We start from the raw sequence: 25,617 nt of genomic DNA on the forward strand, positions 1-25,617 counted from the left end.
CTACCCTGACTTCCTACCTTCAGAGGGAAAAGCCCACAGCATTCCTTCTCATATCTGCTGATGTTAAGTGAGATAAGTTGACATGGTGGGACATTTATGTATTTATATCAACACTGTCATTTTTATGGAGATCGCCATCTCATCTATGTTATGCCTATTTTAATGAAAATGTCACATTTGGGTGATGATTTTAGAGTCCTCTCAGATCAGGATGCAGCCATTTCTGATATCATGACCAAACCTTGCACAACTGCTATTATAGAGTATCAGCATTTGGCCAAACTGACCATTATTGCTGTTACTTTGCTATTTTGATTTATAATTGATATAAATGATTGTTTTATGATTGCCTTTCAAAAAAGTCAGCCAGTCAGTCCAATTTTATTCATTAGACTTGCAGGTTAAGAATTGCAACAAAATGTGGCTGTCTGCACATTTCATCCTGTTCCGGGTCCTGTGTACTTCTGTTTCTCTCTGTACTTGATTATTCATTTGTCCCTCCAACAGTTTCATACCCAACCATATGGGTCATGACATCTGTTTTTGGCCCTCCTTCATCTAGGATTCCCCCCCACCCAAATACTGTATGACTTATATTTTGCAAACCATGGAAATCTTCCAAACTACTGTCTTATTTTGTGTGATGCCATTTTAGATAATATAAACAAGAACAATTTAACAGTTATAAGGATGTGTAAGAGCTTTTGATTCAGTGAAGAATATAATCCAAGTTATCAGAATTCTAACAGAAACAAAATTTCTTAGTAGAACTTTTCCTTTTCCTTTTCCTCCTTCCCCCAACATTTCTGTGAAGTTATGAATGATTTTGCTTTTAAAAGAGAACAAAACTTTTTGGGATAAAGAAAACGATCTTTTTGAATAATTGTTATTGTTTATTTCAAGAAAAATTTTCTTTTTCATTGCTTATGTACAGTGTCTAATTAGATGCTCTAAATTTTCTTCTCAACAAGCTCTTTTATTATATGATCATGATGGAGGAAGTTACTCCAGTAAGAAATATGTTTCTGTGGTTTCTCCTCTAGAGATATTTAATTTGTTACATTTCATCCCTATCCTATTCCTCCAAACTAGTAAATCATATATTATTTATCAACGAATGTTTAGTATAAAATCTAGTCTTGTTTTAGAGACACATTGTCCTATTTTGTATTTTATATTCTAAAACACTGAACTCTTCCCCTAATATTGATGTAAGTATAGCCAAAATTTATCTGTCTACCAATACAACTGAGTTTTTAGCATAAGAACTTATGAGACATTAGCCTCCAGGGATGCTGTAGATGCAAGTGTAACTAAGATCCCAGTTCCACTCCACAAATCACACCATGAAAGGTATAAGTGAAATTGGGCCTTTGCTAGAGTCAGTCCTTATTCAGTTGTTACAGTATTCCCAGTAGTGCATTAAATTTTAACAAAACATGGAGCCAAATACACGACCTTCCTTCTGTCACCAGAAATTCTTCTGAACAAGACTTTGCCTGTCACATCCAAAACAGCAGGGTAGCAGTTTATCACCTGAATGAGCAAAGAGGAACAAGTTCAAAGGCCTTGTGGCTGGATACCTGTAGGAGCTGTACCTTCAAAAGAAACATTCACATCTCCTGTTCTTGCTAGTACATTCCAGGTAGCATAAACATCATAGTGGACATGCTGAGCAGAAACCCAAAATGAATTGTTGAAGTAGTAACTATACCAAAGCTATTGAAAAGCAGACATGACAGATATAGGAAAGCCCCTGCCCTCCATCATCATACTTTCCTTATGTTTATAGCAATATTTTCATTAAGCACAAACTCTCATCCTGACAGTATGATTTCCATTCACAAGTGAAAGGAGTATTTGATCTGTATCACTTGTAAATTTCCATTATTATAACTGCCCAGAGTCCCTCTTCTGGGGGGAGATGGGCTGTGGCAAAATTTGAAAAATAAATAAATTATTATGTTGTCAAAGCAAAAGTCTAATCCGCCATCATGTTGTTTCTAGCCTAGGCCAATAAAAGATGAAATTGAGTAGTTCTTATTTATTTGCTATTTGGGGAGGAAAGATAACTTACTGCCAAAGGTACAAAATGTTCCCTTTCAAACACACTGAAACCTTTTTGGTTCATTTTATAAAGTTATGGAAATACAAATGCAATTTCCTGAAGTTCTAAAGCAAAAATGTAACTTACTATCTAGAGCACTTCCATCTTTTTCTATCGAATTACTAATGTTTTGGAAAAGAACCCATGTTTAACACAATTTTGAAATTCATTTTTATTTTGATTCATGGTATTTTACAAGCATGTTAGAGTGTCTTTTGGGTAGACGTGGGTGAAAGTTTCACTTGGTTCATATTTTTTTATGAGAACTTTTCAAAATCCCAAAATCCCTGCAAATTGGGCCATAAAAGTATAGGTTAAAAAGAAGAGCTGAATGTGGAAGAAAATGAAAATCCTTTTGTGTGATTAGTTCTTAAAGGTGTCAGTGAAATCCCAGTTTATTTAACCATGCTTAGTTGCTCAATTAGGGTTATCACTTCTTCTTTCTGACATCCTTAGTATAGGGAGCCCAACAGTGGTGCTTTCGATGCAAGTAACAGCTATACTTATGAATTTAGCTAATGCAGTTGGGTGGGGATTTTGTGTATTTCAGTTTTTAACCATACTTAACCCATGTATTATTACACAGGATGGAAACAGCTTGAAATTTTAAGGAGAAAAGTAAATGATAGATATGTCCATCCATACTCTTGAGTGCCATCATTTCCTCATTCTTTACTGACATCAATTACTCTATTACTTGTTACTCATTCTATTTATTTATTTATATTTCAAATGTCTGTCACCACCCATCTCCCCCAAAGGGGGACTAGTTCTAGTTTTCTGAACAATTATAGTGAAAAATGGTCTATGTTCAATATGCTTCACTGGTTGGTTTCTTCAATTTAACCCTTTTTGAAAGACCAGCTTGAGCTTACACTTTCTAGATTTTGAGTATTTGTGTATCACAGCTGCTTCATCAATCCTAATCCTTACATCTTTTCTTAATATATATCAGTCATTGAGTTAAGCTATCAGTTTTGGGTATGATTATAAGGGTATTATCCTTATGAGTGGAATGAAATATTCAGAAGAAGGAGTATATTTAAAATTATTACTATACCATTTAAATATGTGTGCTTTTGGAGGTTTACAACATTGTTATAAGCATTGCAAAATAATTATTTCCCCTTGTCTCCTTTTATAAGATGCTTTTGTAACAATCTTTTCATGTATTTATGTTTCATTCAGGGCAAGAAGAAGAAGAGGAAAAGGGACAAGCAGCCAGGAGAAACCAATGGTAAGTAAAAATTGTATTTCTTCCTTAGAAAAACAAGGAAGGCCATAATTTCCTAATTAGAAAGTTAGAAAGTTTGTAGCCTTATTTCTTAGAAGTCCATTAGTCTATCCAGCTTTTTCCCTGCGGGTTTTAAATGCCACTAAAATTTATTTCATATTGCTTCCCTTTTAAAACATGTAGCCAAATAAGTGCATGAATACAACTGCAGTGGTAGTCATGTTTTTCTAGTAATAGCTGAAAAGCCATTCACCATAGCCCCATAGTTTGCTAATGCATATGGCATTTTTATCCAAGATACTTGCTCTGTGTGTCTGTGTGTGCGTGTGTGCGCATCTGTGAGTTTGACATTAATCTGGGCTGTACCTGTGTGTTCTGATGCATGCCTTTACTGTGGTAAATTGCAGCCATTATTTTAAAAAAAAAATTAAGGAGGTTTGCCATTCTCTCTAGAAAATTAGAAATACTGCATAGGCAATCTCATAGTCAATTTTGGAAAAGCCCTGATTAATTTTTTTTCTTTGAAGCCTTTGTATAATTTGTTCTTTTTTTTCAGAACACAGCGAATGTTTCCTAAATCCTTGCCTTTCACTTCCTCCGATTACAGGTGCTAATGTCATTTTTCAGCCATTTAAAAGTAGTTTCGTAAATTGCTTTATATTTTTTTCCTTCTTCCATTTTAGATTTTATTAACATTTAAACACTGACATAATAATCGTTCACACATTTGTAGCATATGTGTATATTTATAACGTGCTATGATTGATAGTTTTGGTTTTGTTTTGTTTCTGATTTGTTATTCATTACAATGGCAATTAAACAGTAATGAAGTAAAAGTAACTCAATTGTACTAACTGTGCAAATTGAATATGCAGTATTTCTTTAAAGAGACTGATCTAAACTGAAAAATCCTTAATAACGAACCTCCTTAATCTAATGGCATTTCACGCGGCACCCACTAAGTCTTCTCATGCCAGCATGCAACCACAATATTTTTAGAAGATTATTTTATTTTACATTTCTACTCCAACATACTCATGGCTATTCTCTGCTTTACTTGCATACTGCTTGCTTCCATGCTTCTGATTATTTTATTTCTGGCTGAAACTAACATATCCATTTTGCTATCTGCTTATTCTGAACCATTTTTTAAAACAATAAAAGAACAACAAATGGAATGTTTACTTCAAAGCTGCATTATCCCCTCTTGCCCCCTCCAAAAAAAAAAGTTTTCCTTTATTCCATTTTGTTTCAGTTTAAAGAAGAAAGCATGTTATAGATCTCCATGTTGAGCTCCTCCTCCCCACCTTTTTTTGTGTGTGTAAGTGTTAAATATCTACGCCAACTGCGCAGTCATCTAGTCTTGTTCTCACATAAATCCCTTTGCATCGGGGGTTATGAAGGAACAGCTGATGGGTGCCTTTCCAGTGTCTCTTAACTGAATAAAGTTTATTTTTTATAGACAGTCCTTTCCAAAGGGATACTGCAGCTTTAATTGCAACAGCTAATTTCAATAGTTTGATAAATGCAATGATCACTATTTTTTTTTAAGATGAAACAATCAAAAGTTGGTATTTTACAGTTAATAATGAGGTCATTGATTTTATTTCCTTTTTATTTTTATTTTTTATTTCTTATTTTTTTCTTTTTCTTTCTTTTCTTCCTTCTCTCTCTCTCTCTCTTTCTCTCTCTCTCTCTCTCTTTCTTTGCTCGCTTCTTTCTTGACCTCATTCAGACCTGAGCGCTCCTAAGAAATGCCGAGCGCGCTTTGGCCTTGATCAACAGAATAACTGGTGCGGTCCCTGCAGGTGTGTATAGTCTCCCCCCCCAACTTGCAATGGCTGGTTTTGCAGCTGGTTTATTTGGTACTTTCCCCTGCCCTTCCCTCTTCTCCTGCTTTGTTGCTTTGTAGCTCTGTGTTGTGATCTAGAAGACACAAGGGAGTGGAATGCTGCTGTGAATGATCCTCTCTTTCTGTTTAAAGGATTGTGCTCTGCCCCACCTGTTTTTTTTCCCCCTCTCCCCTCCTTGTCACTGCCGCTAGCTGAAAAAATTCCCACTGTAAGACAGCATCAGCCTAGACTTGCACACACAGTTCCATTATCCTCTCTGGAAAGCTGCATACATTGTTAGGAAACATTGCCAAACATCCTTTGATATCACAGTGCAGCAGTTCAGCAGAGAAGACACAGGGCTAAGTCAAGGAAATGCACAGCAGGTGTAGGCATTGTAGGTGTGTGTCACCTTGCAGAGATCTTCTTTCTTTCATGCCCTTTGGTCTGAGAGATTGCCAATGAACTGAGAGAAATGTTAGCTGTAGTTGAGATTTCACATCCAACTGAGCTCTATCCACCATTGTGTTGTTGTTGTTGTTTTTATGTTTACCTTGTGCTAACAGATGCAAATACTCCAAAGAAGTGTCGGGCATTGTTCGGGCTTGACCGACAGACTTTATGGTGCAAACCGTGCAGGTATATAACCCATTAGGCCTTGGGGGAAGTAAATGAATTTTGTCATCTTAGTGTTACATGTGTGGTTTATTTTTAACCCTTCCCTCTTCCTGCTTTCTTCCTTGCTTCTGTGAGATCAGATTGCTAATAAATTTAGATCTTCAACATTCTTTGCTGATTCAATGCAAACTGAATTTTCTTCCTTGAACAATTATCTCTCTTTTGGTAGCTGAACTGGAATGGGTACGCACACTTGCACATCCATGGAGAAGTAACTCACATTTCTTATTCAAGAAAGAAACTTTAGTATTTCTTGTGTTAAGTAAACCTTTACCCAAAGATCTCTGGGTATGCCTGCAGTCTCCAAAGGATATTAAAAGGCTTTATCATTTGCAACATGATATTCTCAGCCTGAGCAAAGAAGATGCAGTTCGGAATTTTACAACGCATAATGTTGAATCATTCAAATGATGAATGGCCTTCTACTGGTGGAACAGTTTTATGCCTTCTCCTTCTCCAGTGCTCTGCACTCCTTTTGGCATGTCATTTATGCAGTAAAAAGGGGGCACAACTATGGGAAAGGAATTCATCACTCTATCGGATGTTCATCTTATTACTAAAATGTATAGTTGGCACATACAGAAGTCACCTAGAAGAAATCTTTATATTGGTACATTTGTTAATTCTCTTAGATAAGATACTTGTACATTGGTCAAGTTGGGCATTAAAGGCACCAAAAACAACAGTTGAAACAACCTTCTGCACATTTAAGCAGCCTGGATAAACTCTGTAGGCACTTGGTGAAGGGAAGCAAGCTATCTTTCTTTTTGCATTTTTCCCATAATATGGTTAAATTTGTTATTTCTCTGTTCTGATCCAAGCAGTCTTTGAATTTGGACTATTATGATGGTAGGTATTTCAATCTGACACACAATCTTTTCTGTATGTAGTGCTTCCCTCTTCACCTTCCCTTCTGATTCACACCCTTGCCATATGCTTCATTCCTTTTTTTAGAAAGTAGAGCAGTTATTCATATTATATGCATGCCAATTCTATTAGTTTTGTGATGCTGAGCTATATACATGGATTGAAAATGATACATCTAATTATTAGATAAAGTTCATGCATAGTCTTTGGGGGGTTGAATTCCACCTATACACTGTAACTTCCCATCAGATGCATGCTTAAGATCTGTGATTTATGTGAGAGAGGCAATAATAATAGCAAATGCTTTTGTCAATTCATATATTAAATTCCTAAATTTTGAAGCTAAAATTTATGTGGCCAAAGGCATCTATTTTTATATTAATCAAACATAGTATATTGAGGTAGTGTTCCAAATTTGCACTCAGTAAGACCACATATTTTGAGCTGGGAAAGGCCAACAGTGTTGACTCCACCCATTTGGCTTGTAGCCACAAAAGCAACACAGAGAAAAAGTTTCACTTATCTGAGTAATAGAGTATGTATGGTAATAAAGATTTTGGCATAGGCATTTTCTTTAGGCATTAAAGCTGCATGTTGCCATATTTACTATATCCTGGCTTGCAAAAAGGATATGGATAAAAGGATATAGTTCCTTATCCGGTGCAAGGCCTTTAGAAAACCCTTTGTGTAGGCCATATCTTGAGAGAAGAGCAGTAAGGGATTGCATTGGTTATCAGATTTAATTTCCGTCTTACTATCATTACTCTAAATTACAGTAGCATCTTTCATTAATCATGTATTGTGACTGGAATTTCCAATTTTAAAATTCCTTATTATTGATGTGTAATGATTTTAGTAAACTATCCATGAATAGTGTACATTAAAAAGGAAATGTTTCTCTTCGCATGTTGACCTGAAAATAATTTCAGCTGAATGAAAAATCATTGTTCAGACTAGGACCTGGAAACTATAATATGTTGAAACTTAGTCTAATAGATTAAAGAATGCAATAAATATATGAGAGTCAGTTTGGTGTAGTGGTTAAGGCATCAAGCTAGAAACTGGGAGACTGTGAGTTCTAGTCTTGTCTTAGGCACAAAGCCAGCTGGGTGACCTTGGGCCAGTCACTTTCTCTCAGCCCTAGGAAGGAGGCAATGGCAAAGCACTTCTGAAAAACCTTGCCAAGAAAACTGCAGGGACTTGACCAAGCAGTGTCTGAGAATCAGGCACGATTGAGCAGATTAAAAAAAAGTCTGATAGATTAAAAAGATGCAATAAATATTAGTAGATTATAGCCCTGAAACACCTTGTGGCTTTATTAATATACTGCAAGTTCATTAATGGAGCAGATCTCATACAGTGAGTTCTGACAAATAATAGTGTTATTTGAAGAACCAGTTTCAAGATTCATATTAGCAATAAGTAAGACCAAGTAGCAACTCTCATATCACTATTTATAGAGACTTTAGTAGTCCAGCTCTGTACTGATTTCTCGCATTAAGAGAGCATAGTGGTCTATTCTTCATAGTCCCATTTGGCTACAACATGAAATGAAAGGTTTTTTTGAATTTTATTTTTATACCACTTGTACCATAGATAAGCAGGTAATTGTAAAATAATTACATAGTGCCCTCAGTTTTCAGTTGTAGATTTTGCTTCATATTAGGTTTTCTATGCTGGATGAAATAGCATTTATTGAACATTAAATACTTTGCTGAAAGACATATTGATTGCTTAATTGAACATGATTTTAAGTTAAATATATTGTCCATGCTCCACTAACTCAGAAATGAAAAAAAAAAAGGCATAGCTGCATTATCTTACTGCAAAAACTGATAGTATGTATTCAGTGAAACATCCTAAGTATGTTTGTGTGTGTTTTTAAATGAAGCAAGTTACTAGTACTTGAATATATGAATAACATAGTGGAGACAATGCATACATTCTGAATAATTAAATACTGAGATGGCCTGATTGGAATATCCAATGGCCAGACATCTTTTTTTCCCTATAGCACTGGGTCAAATAGAATACACTAAAAAATAAGCAGACCTGTTTTATAATGTGGCTTATCATAGCACAGGGTTTTCTAAAGAGCAGTCTATTTACAATCTAAGTTTACTACTTGTTCTGGAAATATGTATGGGTAGAGAAAGTATACAGATGCTTTAAAGAAATAAAATAATAAACAGTGTCTCTCATTGATGACATGGCAGCCTCCAGAATCCCTTTCAGAATTCAAGGCCAGCTCATTAATCCAATTGTAAATGTATAGCTAATGTGTTTCACTGGGGTGTGCAACTGTAATTGCACATGTCCTAAGGCATATTAATACCTGCTGTCTCTTAGTCTGTAGAAACAAATTTGCTCTGATTAGACTGGATAAGAGACTGAATTTAAGTTTGAAGTGATTTTTAGAAACAGTTGCAGCAACCAAACTCACAACCTCAACAACAGAATACTGCAATAAAGTTTCTGGATTACACTACATTTTGCCTTAGTATGTTTTATATTTCCTTGGCTAAGTATTGCAATTCCTTGTACAAGGAAAAGTTGGGTGGGTAGAGAGGTGGGATTTTTAGCATGGATCCCAGCCCTATGAACACAAAATGTTCAATGTAGAAATGTATTGTTACTGTTACCATCTCAGGACAAGTACCTGTCTACTCTTGTTGCTTTTCCTGTTCACTGATCCTTGTAGGTTATGTCTTTGAAAATCAGGACTTCACAGAGAGGCATGTGTAAGACTGATGATGGAAGGAAAGGGACTATATTTTGAGACTGTACCCATTTACTCATAAACATGTACATACCTATGCTTTGTGCTGCATGGCCTGCCAGAACCTTCTACCAATAGCATGGGGAGTTATCCACATGGTCCCTATTACATTTACTTGTAGGGGCTTCCGTACTACTTGGAAAACTGCTTTGTTCAGGCAAGACTTTGCATGCCAAATGCTGAATGTCTTCATAGAATGGATTCTCCAAATGTGAATAGCACTGTGTTAGCATAGTATTACACATTTCCCATGGGTCAGTAAAAAAACAAAACGCTGCTTTGAACGGTTGTTCAGTAGCATTGCCTCCTTTCTGCCTATAGGGACTAATTAAAGAGGCATAAAGGACCTGATATCAGATCACTGGATTACATTAATTTTTCCCTAATATAGTTGTGATTATTACAGTACAGGAGATGTTTAGTAAGGTTCTGTTTAGAGCCCACCAAATTGCTCTTTCATACTTTAACTTGCCTTAATAAAGCATGATTTGCTATTGCCTGCCATCTCAAACTTTTCTGTTATTTTCTGATCTTTGTTACAGCTGAGTTTTAATGGTTTCATTCTACATGCATGGCTCTCTTAGTTTCTAGCATGTATCAGTACATTAGTGTGGTTAAAATTCTCCATCCCGTAACAATTGACTGTGCTTTGGGCATAAAATCTAACTTTTGTAGGAAAAAGTGTTTAGTCTTCTACTTTCCAAATACGTGTGAAAACTATATGGAGCAAATGTCCTGAGATTCCAAGATAGATTTATTTCATTTTTTTAACATGGCCTGTTAGCTGCTTTATACAGAATCATTGGTCCACCTACTTCAGTACTGTCTACACCAACTGGTTGTGGTTTTCATGAGTCTGACATGGGAGGGAGTATAAAGAAATTAACCTGGGTCTTCAAAACAAAAAACAAAAACACTCTCCCAAACCACATATCATCTGAGATCAAAGCTGCAGTGGCAAAGGGCTGCACACAAGTGAACACCACTGCAGTGAAAGGAAAGCCGTGAAATAAAAAGAAGCAGTGGTAAACTGCACATTCCTTTATTGGATTTCTTACTAGTAACTTTCTGGTAACAGAAACTGTCTTCTATAGAGTTGTCTTCTCAGAATATTGCTTAACTGCAACCTAGAGCAGTATCCACTGGCTTGGGAAGTTTCACTCTTTTTACCTTTTTTTGTTGTTGTTGCTATTGTTGCAAATATTAGCTAATATTCTCATCATGATCACAAATGCGCAAGTTATCTTGACTTGGTTAGTTTATTATACCCTCATGAATATTTTTGGCAAAGAAAAACCAGTGTTTGCTATGGCTATTTGGGTTACAATCTACATCCATTGTTAGCCTCCTATTTTTGTTCTCCAGGTAGACATGTGTTCTGAATATGATGCTGCAGGTGCATTGGACAGGTGTCATCTTTATATAAGTTTGATAAGTGGGGCATGGAATACTGCTTGGCATAATAGGGCTGATTTACTATTTTAAGATGATACTGTTGCTTAATGTGTGCAGTGCACCAACCATTTCGACTTTCTTTAAAGTTGCCAGAATAAATTCTAATGACATTCCTATAAATTGAAGTAGAAACTAAATCCTTCTCCCACCCCATCCTTGCAAAAAAGAAAAGAAAAAAAATATGATAACCCAAACCCTGCCGGTTATACAACCAGTTATTCTTGTTAACTTGGATGATATATCTGTTAATCTTCCTTTTTCTTCATTCCCCACTTTTATTCTTCCTGTTACTTTCTCTTTTCCTTTTTTGTCTCTGACATTGATGTTTTTTTCCACTCAATATGGTGTGGTTCTAAACAGAAAGAAACATCCAGAAGTATAGACCTACAGCTACATTTTATTCATGAGAGGAAGGAGTCACTGAAGAGAGATTCCAGAGTTAGTCTAACAGAACTGTATTTATTTCATTTGTATCTTGGTTTCCCACCAAAGGTTGGCCTTGTGGCAATTAAAAATAATAGAAGTAAAATTTTAAATGAAATTTAAAACATTGATTTGGTATCAACTGACAGACAGTATCTGTAATAGTTGTATAGTGGAGTGAAAATATACAAAGTAAAGAATTAAGCAATAAAATGCATTCATGTAATGCAAAAAGAACACTAAACTTTTTGTCGCTATTATTGCTAAAACAGTTTAAAGAGAAAATTGCTGTAGTTAGCAGAGACAGACTTCTGAAATAATGATTGTCCACTGGTAACTAATACTGTGTTGGTAAGCCCATTGGTTGCAATTAGGAATCCAGGATCATTTTTTGGTCTGTTTTTTAATTTTCATTCTTCTTACTATAATAGCATTCAATAGCATGTTTGCCTTGTACTTACAGGAGATTTTTTCCCTGTTTCTAGGAGAAAAAAAAAGTGCGTTCGCTACATACAAGGTGAAGGCAGCTGCGTCAGCCCACCCTCTTCAGATGGAAGCCTACTAGATTCTCCTCCATCTTCTCCTAACATGCTAGCCTCCCCCACAAGAGACTCAAAACCACAGACTGAACAGACCCAGCCTCTCTCACTTACATTGAAACCTGATCCATTGGCACACCTTTCAATGATGCCACCTCAGCCATCCTCCATAATCCTGACTGAAAGCTCTACTGGCAAATCCAATGGTCTGCCTGCTAGTAATTGTCAGAATGGGGCCCTGGACCATCAGTCAGCTGCTCTACAGCAATCAGCACCGGCCTCTTCTTCGTTAGCTCAACCATCAACATCCTCCTTGCATTCCCATAATTCTTTGGCTGGAACACAACCTCAGCCACTGTCACTTGTAACCAAGTCTTTAGAATAGCTTTAGCTTCTGAGTGTTTTTTTTGTTTGTTTGTTTTAATTTTTGTGTCAGGATATTTTTTTCCTTTCATTGGTATTTTTTTTAAAAAAATTGTGCCATATGGCTGGCTACATTAGTTAATGTCAATCAAGTTCATTGGTCAATATTTGACCCATTGTTATTTCATTTTTTTTTCTTTTTAAATATGTAGATGGAAAAAAAAAGCCTCATGATTCTGCCAAAATTTTTATCAACAGCTGTTTAAAGTCTTTGTAGCGTTTAAAATATTATATATATATATATATATATATATACACACATATAAATATATATATACATAACTGTTATGTAGTTCCAATTGTTTAGTTTCAAAGAACTGATTTTAAAAATGAAAAAAGCAATTTTGAAGCAGCCTTTGTTGAAGGCGTTGGTTCTTTATTATTTGTATTAAATACGAGCTTGCGAACCAATCATTATACATCTGGTTTTTAAAACTTTTTAAAGGCACAGTGAATGCAGTGCCGCTAATTTTTCCCCATTTTTTTTTCTTTGTGCGATATAACTTTTCTTGTGATGTTACTTGTCATTGTTTAAATGTACAGAAACAAAGGTTAAAATGTGTTAATATGCATTGTTCCATGGTGTTGTTCTTTTTGGGGGAGGGAATGCTACTCAATTAAAAAGTATCACAACGCTAATGGACCAGTAGTATTTATTGCTTTAGAAATTGCTTGTTGTACCTGTATGTTGTCCCTTTTTTAAATGTTTTCCTTTCCCCCTTCAGATGTTTTGTAAAGGTTTTTTTCCCCTTTAGTGTACACACCATATATATAACAACTCATTTGTACAAGGTTTTTAAGTTTATGTATAAATGTTATATATATTTTTGTTGATTTCTTTTTGTTTTATTTGCTTTAGGTCTTTATTTTTTTTCTGTCACAGTTGCCACCAAATGGACATTTACAGATGGATCAATAGTGTGTGTATGTATGTATGTGCTTATATATATATATATATATATATATATATATATATATATATAAGCTTTAAAGCCATTACATGAAATAAGACTTGACTTGAAAATTTAGCACAGAACTTTTTTGTGATGCTGTTGGAAATGCAGCAGTGTCTCCTTTTGAAATACAGATGAATTTCCCTGCCAGTTGTAGGCTGTGAGCAAAACTTTATGTGCCAAAATTCTCAGTGATTTTTCTCTTTCCACAACTTTTTTACACTGTATTTTTTTTCTTCATCCTGTTTTGCTGTGATGTTACATAGGTAGATATGTATGTAGTTTTTAATGTCACCTATTACAGATGTGTTTGGTAGCAGATTGTCCAGAAAGCATTTAAAAATGAAGAGGTATAAACCCTAAAGGGCCAAATTCTGTATATTAGACTGTTCATAAAAGGAACAATCAGACTGCCACTTCTATGTACACTTGCTACATTACAGGTAGGTAGCAACGTTAAAAAAAAATCCTAGGCATGTTGATGTTGCAAAAAAAAATTTTTTTTAAAGATAAACTGCTGTATAAAGCTGAAAAAAATGTTCATCTGTTCATCTGTTCATCCAGTGCCATTGTAGTTGCCATGAAGCTATTGTAAAACTGTCTCCAGTTTTCTTCTCTGGTTTATTAAGATGCTAACTATGACATATTTTTTTTGGGGGGGGGGGATCCTTTGAATGTTTTCTAACAGTTGTGATGTTCCTGTTCCGTTTTATTGCTCTTATTCCAATTTTTCATTTTAATGGTTTGGAAGCCATTTTTGTAATGAATAAATGTCCATGCTGTACAGTATCTGTAGCATGCAGTTCTGGATTAATAAAAGCAACTTAGTATGTGCAGATGAAGTTTCAGCTCATTTACCCATAGGCTTCCTTTAACCCTTGTCCTACACCACAAGCCAAGACATCTTTCAACAAGGTGCCTTTTTGCATCCATTTTATATAATAGCTACTTAATCTCTGTGTTTATGGATTGCAGAATAAATTGCCAAAGATTTAGGGTAGTTATTAAATATTTATTAATTGCCTAATATGAAGGCTGTGTTGAAAGGTTTCAACTCAGAACAATATGAGATTGACCCAGGACCAGTAGGAGACCAGATAGGATTGTTGCTAGGAATTGCCCAAGTGCACAGTGTGTACTAAATTTGAACCTCATGATCTAACTACCTTAGACAATCCTTGGGACAGTAGTATTTTGAAAAGTACAGGGCTTCCTTTAAAGGAGCTGAGAAATTCTAGTAGTTTCAAGAAGCTGCTAAAAGAAAAAGCACACAAACACCTGTGCTTTTCCTTTCCATAACTTCTTGCAGTAAGCAAAAAGGATGTTTTCCTCATTCTAGATTATTTATTTGTCAGATTTATATCCCACTCTACCTCCAGGAGCCCGAGATGGCTTAGCTGGGGATCCCCCTTCAATACTGGAAGATTATAGATTAAGTTGTATGTAGATCATATAATCCTTCTTTCCATGCCTAATCCTATTCTGACAGAAGCTTGTTATAAAAGTCTCATGTCAAAAGTTGGAAGGAGGAATAATTTCTCCTTTACGTTAAATTCTATTCTTGTCTCAAAGCCTTCATTCTGGATTTTCAATAAGCCAACATATTGCTTCCTATACTGGTGAACAGATGCAACATCTGCATTTGACTGCAATGATAAAATGCATCTGTAACATAAAATGCTAAAAAGATTATTACAGCCAAACATTTGCAATTACTTATTTGTTAAATTCAGTTTTGTGCATTTTGGCTTTACTGGCCCATGGTAAAATCTTTGTGACTAATCAGTTCCAAGACTTTTGCAGCTTCAGCACATTGCAGAGAAACACTGCCCTATATTCGGCAGCAATTTTTGTTTTTGTTTTCCTCATTGATAATTTCATCTGTACTACGTTATTTTCTCACAACAGAAATTCACCATACTTTTAGGGAGTGATAATGAATCTCTGGAACATTTGATTTAGAGTGTATGCAGAAACGATTTTCTGTAGAAGGGGAATTTGTACACTTGGACTGGTTGAGGGGGCTTTTGTTTGTGAAGATCCTTAGGGGGCAATCATATGCTGAGTTTAATGCAGATTCTGCACATATAAATGAATATGAGGTAACAATTACAATACATACATATTTTGTATATCTCAAAGAATGTAGATTGATAGAGCCTAATCCCATGTACATGGACATAGACTTGCAGCATCATTCCACTTGCATCTATATTAGAGATGATAAAGCATAATTTTCTAGATGGACAATGGATAAAATGAAAAATTAGGAATAAGCAAAATATTGCGCAATTTTTGTTTTTCTCTGTAAGGTATGGAAATAGTTAAACCAGAATGGATCACATCCTGTATTTCTGTTTCTACTGTCATATATTGAAGCTAAAGATAAGATATATAGGTAATACTTTAAAAAAATGCTGTGAGTTTTAAAGTATGCACCCAAAAAGTTATATTAAATAATCCTGTATAATTTGGAGGTGGTACTAGGTATATCATTTTATTTCTATTCAGTTTGAGCCATCTAATATTTATAATGTCAGGAATTATAGGTCAAAATTTTTGGCTTGCATTATCTACACTGGAAATGAGAAACTATGTTGTGACCCAGCAGTTTTTAATAACACTATCCAATTCTAAGACCTTTGGATATGCAATGATACTGTAATGACACCAGCGTGAAGTCTCAATACATCTATTTACCCCATTATTTAAAGGTAAAAATCACACCTCCAAAATTGGTGGCTTGCCACTGTATTTCAGCAGGATGACCTTGCAGGGCACCCAAATGACATAAAAATAAGGCTGGCTAGCCATTTTCCAGTTGTTTCTTCCCCACTCCTATCCTACATACTTTTAAAAAAGAGGATCTTTGCAGCCATAACAGCTAATCCACCTTGAACCCCTGAAGGAAAGGTGGAATATGAAACTAAGAAATACTGTTAAAATCCAAAAACAGTTTTTCTTGGGAATCTAGTATATCTGTAACATAGGTATTCAAGCAGATGAAACTACAGCCTCTTTGGAATGAGGTTATAGTAGCATGATTAGTTGCTACCAGAATGTAAGAAAGCAGATTTCTCATTCCTGTGTCCTGGAGGTGTGCATGCACCCTCAGGTGAAAGACCTACCTTGGGTGAAATTCTGTTCCTGACAATTCTTAAAAGGACAGGAACACTACTGAGAAATATATGCAGCCATTCCATTATGGTTTATTTGGGTTGTTAATTCAATATAGTTAGGAATCATCTTCTAATATCAGAGACAGTGCTATTGTACTCATTTCCTGTGGGTGGATTCCTTCTAGGCCTCTCTGACCACTGAAGGAGAGAATGCATCATTGCAGTTGCAGAAACCACAAAGGACAGAATTCAGTGGATGTGGTCCCAACTGGTTCCTGGGATCACTGTCCCAATCTTCCAATATTTTATTTTTTTCTTCTTGTCTCTTGCCCCAACATCCAGTGAGAGCTTTTAATTCAGCGCTGTACTTTCCTTGGTTGCTTCCCCCCGCCTTTTTTTTTTGTCCCAGTGCTTAGGGGAAGTATTTTGTTTTGCTGTTTGTTTAGTTCTGCTTTCATCTCTCTTGATAGTTGCTAAGTTTGGCTTTTATTCCAGCACATAGTGAAATATGCTGGGGCCCTTTGTCTTCTCTGTGCTCTTCTCTTTTCTCACATTTCCTTCATCTATCTTTCCTTCTGATTCCTGTTGCTCAGTTACTGCTTTCTATCAGCAATTTTGCCTTTAGCTTATTTTTAGTCCACACAACTCTCACAAAGCTAGTTGGTCTTGCTTGATACCAGTTGCAAACAGTCCTTCTTCCTGGGAATTTAGAATGCTCAAGAACACTGCATGCCATGACATCAGAATAGCCATGATTACAGTTGTCAGTGCCATGTCACTCTCAGATGTCACACCTACCTCCTTTCCTACTCACAAAATATTCAGTTTAACAACATTTTCATCCCAGGAATCATCCAGTATATTCTAAATATATAATATTTAATTCAGTTAAGAACTTCATCTCCAGCTTCTTTGTGTTCAAACATAAACAGAATAATTAATCTCAAATGTACAACAATTGCATGAGTAATGATTTAACAGTTTCCTTAATTCCCAATTGTATGATTTCAAAATCTACAGAATAATGTAAATTTGCATTTTGGTGCTGATTAGCAAACAGGTAAGGAGGGGGATATTGCTTATCTATACTGAATTGGTCTACTTTAGGAATGGGATGTTTTAAATAGGTTCAGTATGATGGTAGGAATTGTTTTATGATGATATATTCATTATCTAAAACATTCACTCTACTTTCAAAATATTGTATTATCCATATGTACTACATTCATGCAAATTTAATTAACTAAAACTTACTTTAAGTCTCCTAATAGCATCTTTTTACCGATTGTAATATATCATAATGTTTTCTTTTAATGTGTTTGATACAGTGGATTCTGAAAGTGGGCTATAAATCTGGCAATGTGTGAAAGACAACAATTTGGTTTTAAATATAATTTTATTAGGCTTTTTCATCTATTGCTAATCATGGAGGAAAAAAATGGAGCTACACAATTCAGCCTTCCTATGTTTTTGTTTAACTAAGAATGGTGGCAGCACCTAGTTGATACTAGCTGAATTTGAAAAACCTCTGCAGGGTCAGGCTTCATTAGTAGTTGGATGGGAGACCACTAAGAAATCTCAAAGCTATAGACTAGACTGAAAAGTCCTCCCAAAAGGGCTGAAAGACAGTCATAGCAACAACTTCCATATTGTTGCATCCCACTTCCAAAAAAAACAAAACGAAAATGAAACTATATGGCCATGCCTATGTAGTCACAGAGATCAAGTTCAAATCAAGCTAATCTTTGTCTCAGGAGGTGGTAGCATCTGGTCAAACTTTCCTGGATCCAGCAACTAAGGAAGGTCACATCCTTGGCTAGGGCTTCATGGGAGGCTACAAGGGCATTCCCAAATTGTAGGCTAGAGTTGAAAAACTGCCTGGAAGAAGGCAATGGCAACAACAATTGTTGCCAAGCCAAGTTCATGGTTATATATGTGAGATCACCAGGAGTTCAGCTTATAGTTGTCTTTACCTTTTATGAATGTACAGAGTTCATGTTGAAGAGGACCATCTGAGCCATGATACAAGCATCAGGAAAGGGTTTCTTATCCTCTGCCTGGAAGAAATAGAAAGGGAAAGGAAAGAAGATAAAATGTGCTGACAGGCCCTTGAGAGGCCCTGATGAGATCCTTTTCCCATCTCTGGCTTCATTTACAAGTGCAACCCTTGCAGAAATGAAATTGGACAACAATATATTTGTTGCTTTAATCCAGGCAGCTGTATGAATCATGGACAGACACTGGCCAAGTGTTAAAATGGTAACACTCCCTCCAAGCAGGTTTCAATCATGAAGGAAGCCCACCCATCTGATTTTTGGCAGATAGCAAAACTAAGGGGTCTGAGTGTTCATGCTTAGAACAGGAAGTGTGTTTGTGTGTGTTTACATTGTTCTGTATGTCATGCTGAGTTGGTGAAAGGAAGCACTGTCCAAAACAGCTTCTCATAGCACACCATTTGGAAGGGACCAAAGGTTCCTTTAGGGTCCCATAAGGTCCCTTACTGACACCTCCTTCTTTCCGGCATCCACTTCTCTCATTCTCAGGTGCCCTGATCCCAATAAAAGAAAAGAGAGTCTGAAGAACAGAATGAAGAGTAGGACTGAAACTTAAAATTCAGAAGTGACAATGTTTTCCAACATTCTGAGATGGAAAGCAGCTGGAAAGGGGAGTAACCCTTACAACAGGTTTTTGTGTTTAAAAAAAAAAATGTGGGAAAGGAAAGGAAAGCATAACCCTACTCAAGGATATGAAATTACTATAGTTGTTTGACGTCAGGTACTGCAGTTTTCATCCCTATCATATTTGGGAAGTCTAACCTCAACTACCAGAAGGTTGTCCATACCTGCAATACATACTGGAGAACAATTTTTAAGTTATTGTTATAAAATGTTTACACAGGCTACTACTGTAGTCTTACAATGGTTACCAATACACCATACAATAAAATTAATAAAATAATTAAAATAATAAACATTAAGATAAAAATATAGTACGTGTGTATGTGTGTGCACATGTGTCTCTGTGTTTATGTGTATAAAGAAGGGGCAGAAATCCCATTTCCAAAAAAGCCCAAATATGGAAAAGTTAATCAAATATAAACCTGGCCATTTAGAAACTAACAGAGCCTGAGAAATTCTAGCAAACAACCAGGAGCAATAGAAGGACAGAAAAACTCATAGGTTGACCCAAGCTGTTCCTTTTTATCATTAGTCCTAGTTTGTCCCACCTGTCTTACACTGGGTGGATATGTATTCCTTCCTGAAGACTCCCCATGAGTTAAGCCTGCAGAAGTCAAGTTACTTTTCTTTACCCTTTCTCCTCTTGTCTTGGATTCTCAGTTCCTTAACCTTCATCTAGATGAAAAACAGCTGGTATCTTCTTTGAAATCAGTTGTCTCCTTCTGACAAAAAACTTAGCCTACTATGTATCCCAGCAAAGCTGCTAGCTGCAGAAAAAGAAAAAAAAGGAAAAAAAAAAACAGAATAGGAAATTTTCCACACCTTTTCTCCTAAGTAAAAATGCAAGAGGAATATTCTCTGTAAAATAGTGAATGGTAGCAGCTCTTTTCAGGAGCATGCTGAGATGCAACAGAATGGTTTGGGTGTGGGAAGTAGGATGTGGTGAACCCAGCAAGGAAACCTATTCCTTCAGTCGAACAGGGAATGCATTCCAGAGCCTAGGAATGCATACAGTTTGGATCAAAACTTACTAATCCTTATGGTAGATTAGTCCTAAAATTAAAATCCTATACATTTCAATATAGTTACAAAGCTGAGAAATTGGCAGCAGCAAATGCAAATGAAGATCAGTGGTTTATGTGTGTAATTTTACACAATACACACACACATACACTCAAATATTTATACATGTATTCATGCATACATATATAGACAAATATTTCTACAAGCTAAAAGAGCATAAGGTCCACCAATGACTCACAAAGTTACAAGAATTTGCCTTCAGACCTAGTTATCATTTCTCAAAATGAAATGCACAACCCAGCAATGTTCATAGATAATGTTACCATTAAAAAAAAGTTTTCAACCCTGCTCACAACAGCTAAAAAGGATTTTTTAAAAAATTCAAAGGGGAAAAAAACTTTGGTAATATTCTTGTGGGAAGCTGCCAGGTTCTTAAATATAAAGGTGGGGGTGGGTTGAATGACCTGCTTTTCATTGTATAGTCTCCTCTCCAGCAGCCTGTATTTCTGTGGCTTCCCATGCTTCAGTTAAGTCCTAAGGGACATCACTAGGAACCTCCTCTGCAGGGTGTTTTTTTTTTACCCCCAAATAAGGAAGCAGGATCAGCCAGGAAGCTTGCAGAGTGATGGAGAGATATATAACTGAAAACAGTGCTGGCTCCTTTGTGGGGGGAGATGGGCAGTGTTAAAAATTTGATAAAATAAAACAAATAAAATAAATAAACAATAGATTTTTTCAAAACTCAGAATCATTGAGAGTGAGGTGGGAAAACAAGTCTGGGTTTTTTCACATAGTTTAGGGGATTGGAATTAGATTTGAGCATAGCATTTGTTCAGACTGATGCTACAGTTGACTACAGGAAGGGACCTGTGGAGCACTCCCTCTCAAAAGCCAGTGATTGATGAGAATGGAGACACTTTTTATCAGACAAAGATAAATCATGCTATTAGGGATGACAAACTGAAATTTGCTATAGTACGCTATTTCTGACAGTGAGATATGTATGACCACATCAAGACACAGGTTTTTTTTTTAATGCAAAAGTATTTTAAACAGAGATTTTAATAATAGAAACACAGATGTTCGATGAGAAGGTACATGAAGGAGGACACTGGAAGAATATCAGTAGAAATTTAAAGGTACACTAGCCATCTTGAGACCACTTGTAACTTGAACTGCATTGTGTTAGATGAAGTTGTGACACCAGCTTACAGACTTTCTATTAGCATCAGGAAAAAGGATGCTTCGTTATACTGCCTTTTAGTCTGGTCCAGCACAGGTTTTATTATACTGTATGCTTAGGCATTATTTTACTAAAGAACAACTAATATTCCACAGTCAAGACATAGGATCTCCAATGTTCCCTTTGGCTTGCATGTACTGATTCAACATGAATAGATGGTTCTGAGTATTGAGGATAAAGTACTTTATAGGTTAAAAAGAGGATTTTTAATTGGATTTGCACATCTACTGGTAACCCAGGCAATGACGTTTTGTACCAACTGCAGTTTCTGGGATTTCTTCAAAGGCAGTACCACATAGAATGCAATAGTACTCTTAAGAGGATGGTGGTGTTAGGTGTCAGTCACTGTTGCAAAAGCTTCTCAGTGCAGGAAGGGCCACAACTGGCACACCAGCCCTTGGCCATGGCTGGATTTGCTGTTCTAGCAGGATCTATGGGGCCAGAAGGACCTTTACTTCATGGACCTGCTCCTTCAGGATAGTGCATATCTAATCATAGCTATTGCCAGAAACAACACAAAACCAAAATATTTCTGAATAAATACTATAGTGGTTAAGGCTCCAGGCTAGAAACCAGGAGACAGAGTTCTAGTCCTGCCTTAGGCATGAAAGCCAGCTGGGTGACCTTGGGCCAGTCATTCTCTCTCAGCCCAACTCACCTCACAGGGTTGTTGTTGTGGGGAAAAGAAGAGGAGGAAGGAATATTTGGTATGTTCGCCGCCTTGAGTTATTTATAAAAAATAATTAAGGTGGGATTAAAATAAAATAAAATAAAAACTCTGCCTTGCTATAATTCAGTTTAAGTTTGTTATGTGCCATCCAGTCCCTCACAGTCCCAAGACACTGGGTAAGTAATTCTATAACATCTCTTACTTGGCCTGGCAATGTATAAATGATACTATCAGCATATTGATGATACTCCAACTGAAACCAATATATGGCCTCTTCCAGTGTCTAGCTAGGAAATTAATCATCATAAGATTGTGCCTTCTATACCCAGCCCTCAGAAATGGTTGGAAGGCAATCCAGCAGATCCACAACATTACCATTTTGACAAGTTTCAGTTCCCCATCTGATTTCTAAAGGAACCATAGGGCTTCCTGCAGGAAGCAAAGTCAGTTATCTGATTTTTTGTTTAGACTCAATTCTGGTCCAGACTGATTATAAATAAACTTCATTTGACCCATCCCTTTTACAAGAAGTCAGGAAGATGATTAGGAGAAAGATGTGTTATTTCTGCCAATCACTGAAACCTTCTTGTATAATCTTTGCTCCTACTGAAATACATCACTATAATGCTACTGGCTTTATTATTGGATCTTTAAAAATCACAAATATTATGCTTTTTTACAGGAGCAAATCTTAGTAGAACTCATCCTTTGCTATGGCAATAGAAAGAATGGGCATAATGATGAATTTCCCTCTCTTTGGTACCTTCTGTGTTTTTTTGTTGGCCATGTTTTATGGGGTGGAAAACAAGTCTGAAAAGATAGCCTTGGGTTGAGACAAGGCAGTGTCATGGGAAGAAGAGAACACTGGGGCTGTCAAGCCATTTTAGTCACTCTGTAAATAACTAATGAAGAACAGCTTTTTAGCTCAAGGTACCCATATTGATCACTCTGTTTACAAGAATTTTACCCATCAATAAGTGCAGTACATTCCCATTCCATAGCATTATGATCATATAAAATGTGTATTTTTTATTAGTATCAGGTTGATCAAAGGCACTGATCAGAAGACTGGCACAACATACTGTACACCAAGAAAATCAAACAACTATATTTCTTAAATCAGTTAAAATATAGGCATTGACATTGACTAGGAAAAAGCAAATTGCCTTCAGGCCATGAAAGTCCCCAAATCCACTCTTATATAATAAAAATGCATTTGTCACAGAAGTCCAACAAAATAATGTTCACGATTATTTCTGGCTTTTTATGCTATCACATGCTACTCTGGTAGTGATTTGGCTTTATTCAACCATTTTGTTTCAGAATAAACAAGTTTAGTAACATCTGGGTTTTGTTCTTCTGAGAAGGAAAGGTTGTTCCAAAAATGGCATCAGTCTACCCCTAAATCTAAGTACATGTACATCCTATTTCTTAAGTAGACACTAAACATAATAGTGTCTATTGATATCTTTCTTCTGCAGTCAAATGTAATAACAAGCAAAGTTTTGTCTTGCATTAAGTGAGCTTATTCTTGGGGTGGCTCTGACATTAAAACCCCACTAAAAGATGCGCTGGCAGGAACAACCAGGAATACATTTGAAGTGAAAAGAAATGGGAAAGTACAAGCTGGAAGACTTGGAGACAGAATGTTCTTGTGTTAAAACAAAATATTTTTATCAACATACTCATTTTCCACTCTTGCTTTTTAATACAAAGAACCATGAGCTACAACTTGATGGAAGGAGGAAAGGTTCAGATGATCCCGTTCCAGAATTGAAAGACTATGTGAGGAGGCCATAAATTATTGTAGCTGGACACACTCTCCCCTTCAAATCCTGAGCTTCACCCTTCCCGAGGGCTGTTCTACTCTGATACTCACACAGAGGCCATTCCTGCACTCCTGAATCCCCCAATCCAATACACAGGTTTTAAGAGTAAGGGCATAATAGAACAACATAGTGATTCCAATGCAAGATTTAATCCATATTTGCTCCAAAGGATCCATATTAGTATGAACCCCCTTTAAAAGTCTACCATTAATTAACTGATTTGGAAGAAAGTTCCAGACCTTGCACGAGTGCAAATGCACCAACTCTCTGTTCTTCATTGAAAGAACACAACTAGGTTTTCCTAGGAGGCAGGAAAAAAAGTTGCTAGTGGTTTGACGCATTAAAACAGAGGCATCTTTTTTCAGGCTCACATGGAAGGCTGAAAGAAGTCAGGCTGCTATAATGAATAGCTGGGAGGTGCTGGGCTCTCACTGCCACAAGACCTAAAAGGTTTCTTCCAAATCATTCTTGAAGCATGGATAGTCATAATGCTTTGCCTGAGAGGAACCTCAGCATAACATGTTAGTGACTACAACTTTTGCTGCAGTGGTTCCATAGCAACCCACTTACAGAGCAGTAGAGAGCAGCAAGTAATTCTGCCCAGCTACATGCAATGAGCAGCTGGTCAGAACAGTGAGGAAGGGCTTGGCCTTACCTGTCATTCTCCCAGTTTATCACCTGAAATAATTGCTTTGTTCTGCCTACTGGTTAGGGCCATTCCTTATAAGTGTTAATGGTTTTCCTACTAACAGATTAAGGTGCTATTGTATCTAATCATTTTGGCCGGGTGCAGAGGTTTAATTCAACTGCCCCCTTTTCAAATGTTAATTATTGCACCTGAGGGGTGGAACCTGCCCGGACTTGTTTCAGTTTCTCTTTCTCTTCTGTGCCGGCATGTAGTCAGCCAGGCTTGCTCTCAATGAGAGCCAAGTCCTTTAAATATGTTTTGCTTTTGTTTTGCTTTCTGTAAATAAATTATTTTTATAGATATGCCTAGTGTGTGTGACTTTTCTGATCTCTCCTGGGCTAAAGGCTTTCCCAGAAATCTGCCGACAATAAGGTCCTGTGCCTACCAAGTAAAAAGATCCACTGAATTACTACATTAGAAAACTGTTATGTTATAGGCAAACTGTAGCATAATTGATTTTAAACTGTACATTGTGGCACAAGAAAATGTGATTACTGAGCATGAGGTAACTGTTACAAAGGAAACCCAGCTTTAAATGCAAAGGGAAAGTAATTCCATCTATGGCCATCTGCGAATTGGAAGTTAAAGTGGAAAACTTTCAAAATCAAAACATACAGAAATGATATTTATATTATTATTTATATTATCTTATATTGAGCTGCTTATCTTAAACTAAAAGGAATACTGGATTTAGTAAAGAAGACAACCTACAATAATAGACTATTATTTCACTCAAGTGAATGAGTAAATTTAACATGGAATATTACCTAAAATTATTTACAATGAATAGATAATAGTTTAAATGGGATAGATCGGTATGACTGCCAGTAGTTGAAAATAATGATAAATTCATTATTTCACTACTCACTGATACCAGCCCCCACCCCCAAAAGATAGCCTTCTTTGTTTATGCCTAGGTTCTAAATAGTTAACTTCATATGAAAAAGAAAAAAAATATTCCTATTCTCAGTAGGAAAGAAATGGAGTGAGTTGGCAAGGACTAAGTATTTCAGTACATTGGATGCCTCATATGGATTTTGGCAGATGCATCTCACAAAACTCAATGCATGATTATGC

At 36.3% G+C, this 25,617-nt stretch overlaps 1 protein-coding gene across 23 annotated transcripts in view; it reads left to right on the forward strand.

Annotated features, from left to right (window-relative positions):
- Positions 1-14,126, forward strand: part of TCF7L2 (transcription factor 7 like 2) — a 220,946-nt gene extending 206,820 nt beyond the window's left edge. For 4 of the 23 annotated variants that reach the window (XM_063307165.1, XM_063307167.1, XM_063307168.1 and 1 more), the window contains exons 11-14: positions 3,296-3,344; positions 3,898-3,948; positions 5,740-5,812; positions 11,861-14,126. In XM_063307165.1, coding sequence (XP_063163235.1) covers positions 3,296-3,344; positions 3,898-3,948; positions 5,740-5,812; positions 11,861-12,299 — 612 coding nt within the window. In that variant the 3' untranslated portion in view covers positions 12,300-14,126. Of the gene's footprint in view, positions 1-3,295; positions 3,345-3,897; positions 3,949-5,076; positions 5,150-5,739; positions 5,814-11,860 lie in introns of those variants that run through there. The other 19 variants (XM_063307164.1, XM_063307166.1, XM_063307169.1 and 16 more) reach the window with 8 other exon arrangements.
- The last annotated feature ends 11,491 nt before the right edge of the window (positions 14,127-25,617 follow it).

Source organism: Candoia aspera, chromosome 6 (assembly GCF_035149785.1).
Source record: "Candoia aspera isolate rCanAsp1 chromosome 6, rCanAsp1.hap2, whole genome shotgun sequence".
Classification (NCBI taxonomy): domain Eukaryota; kingdom Metazoa; phylum Chordata; class Lepidosauria; order Squamata; family Boidae; genus Candoia; species Candoia aspera.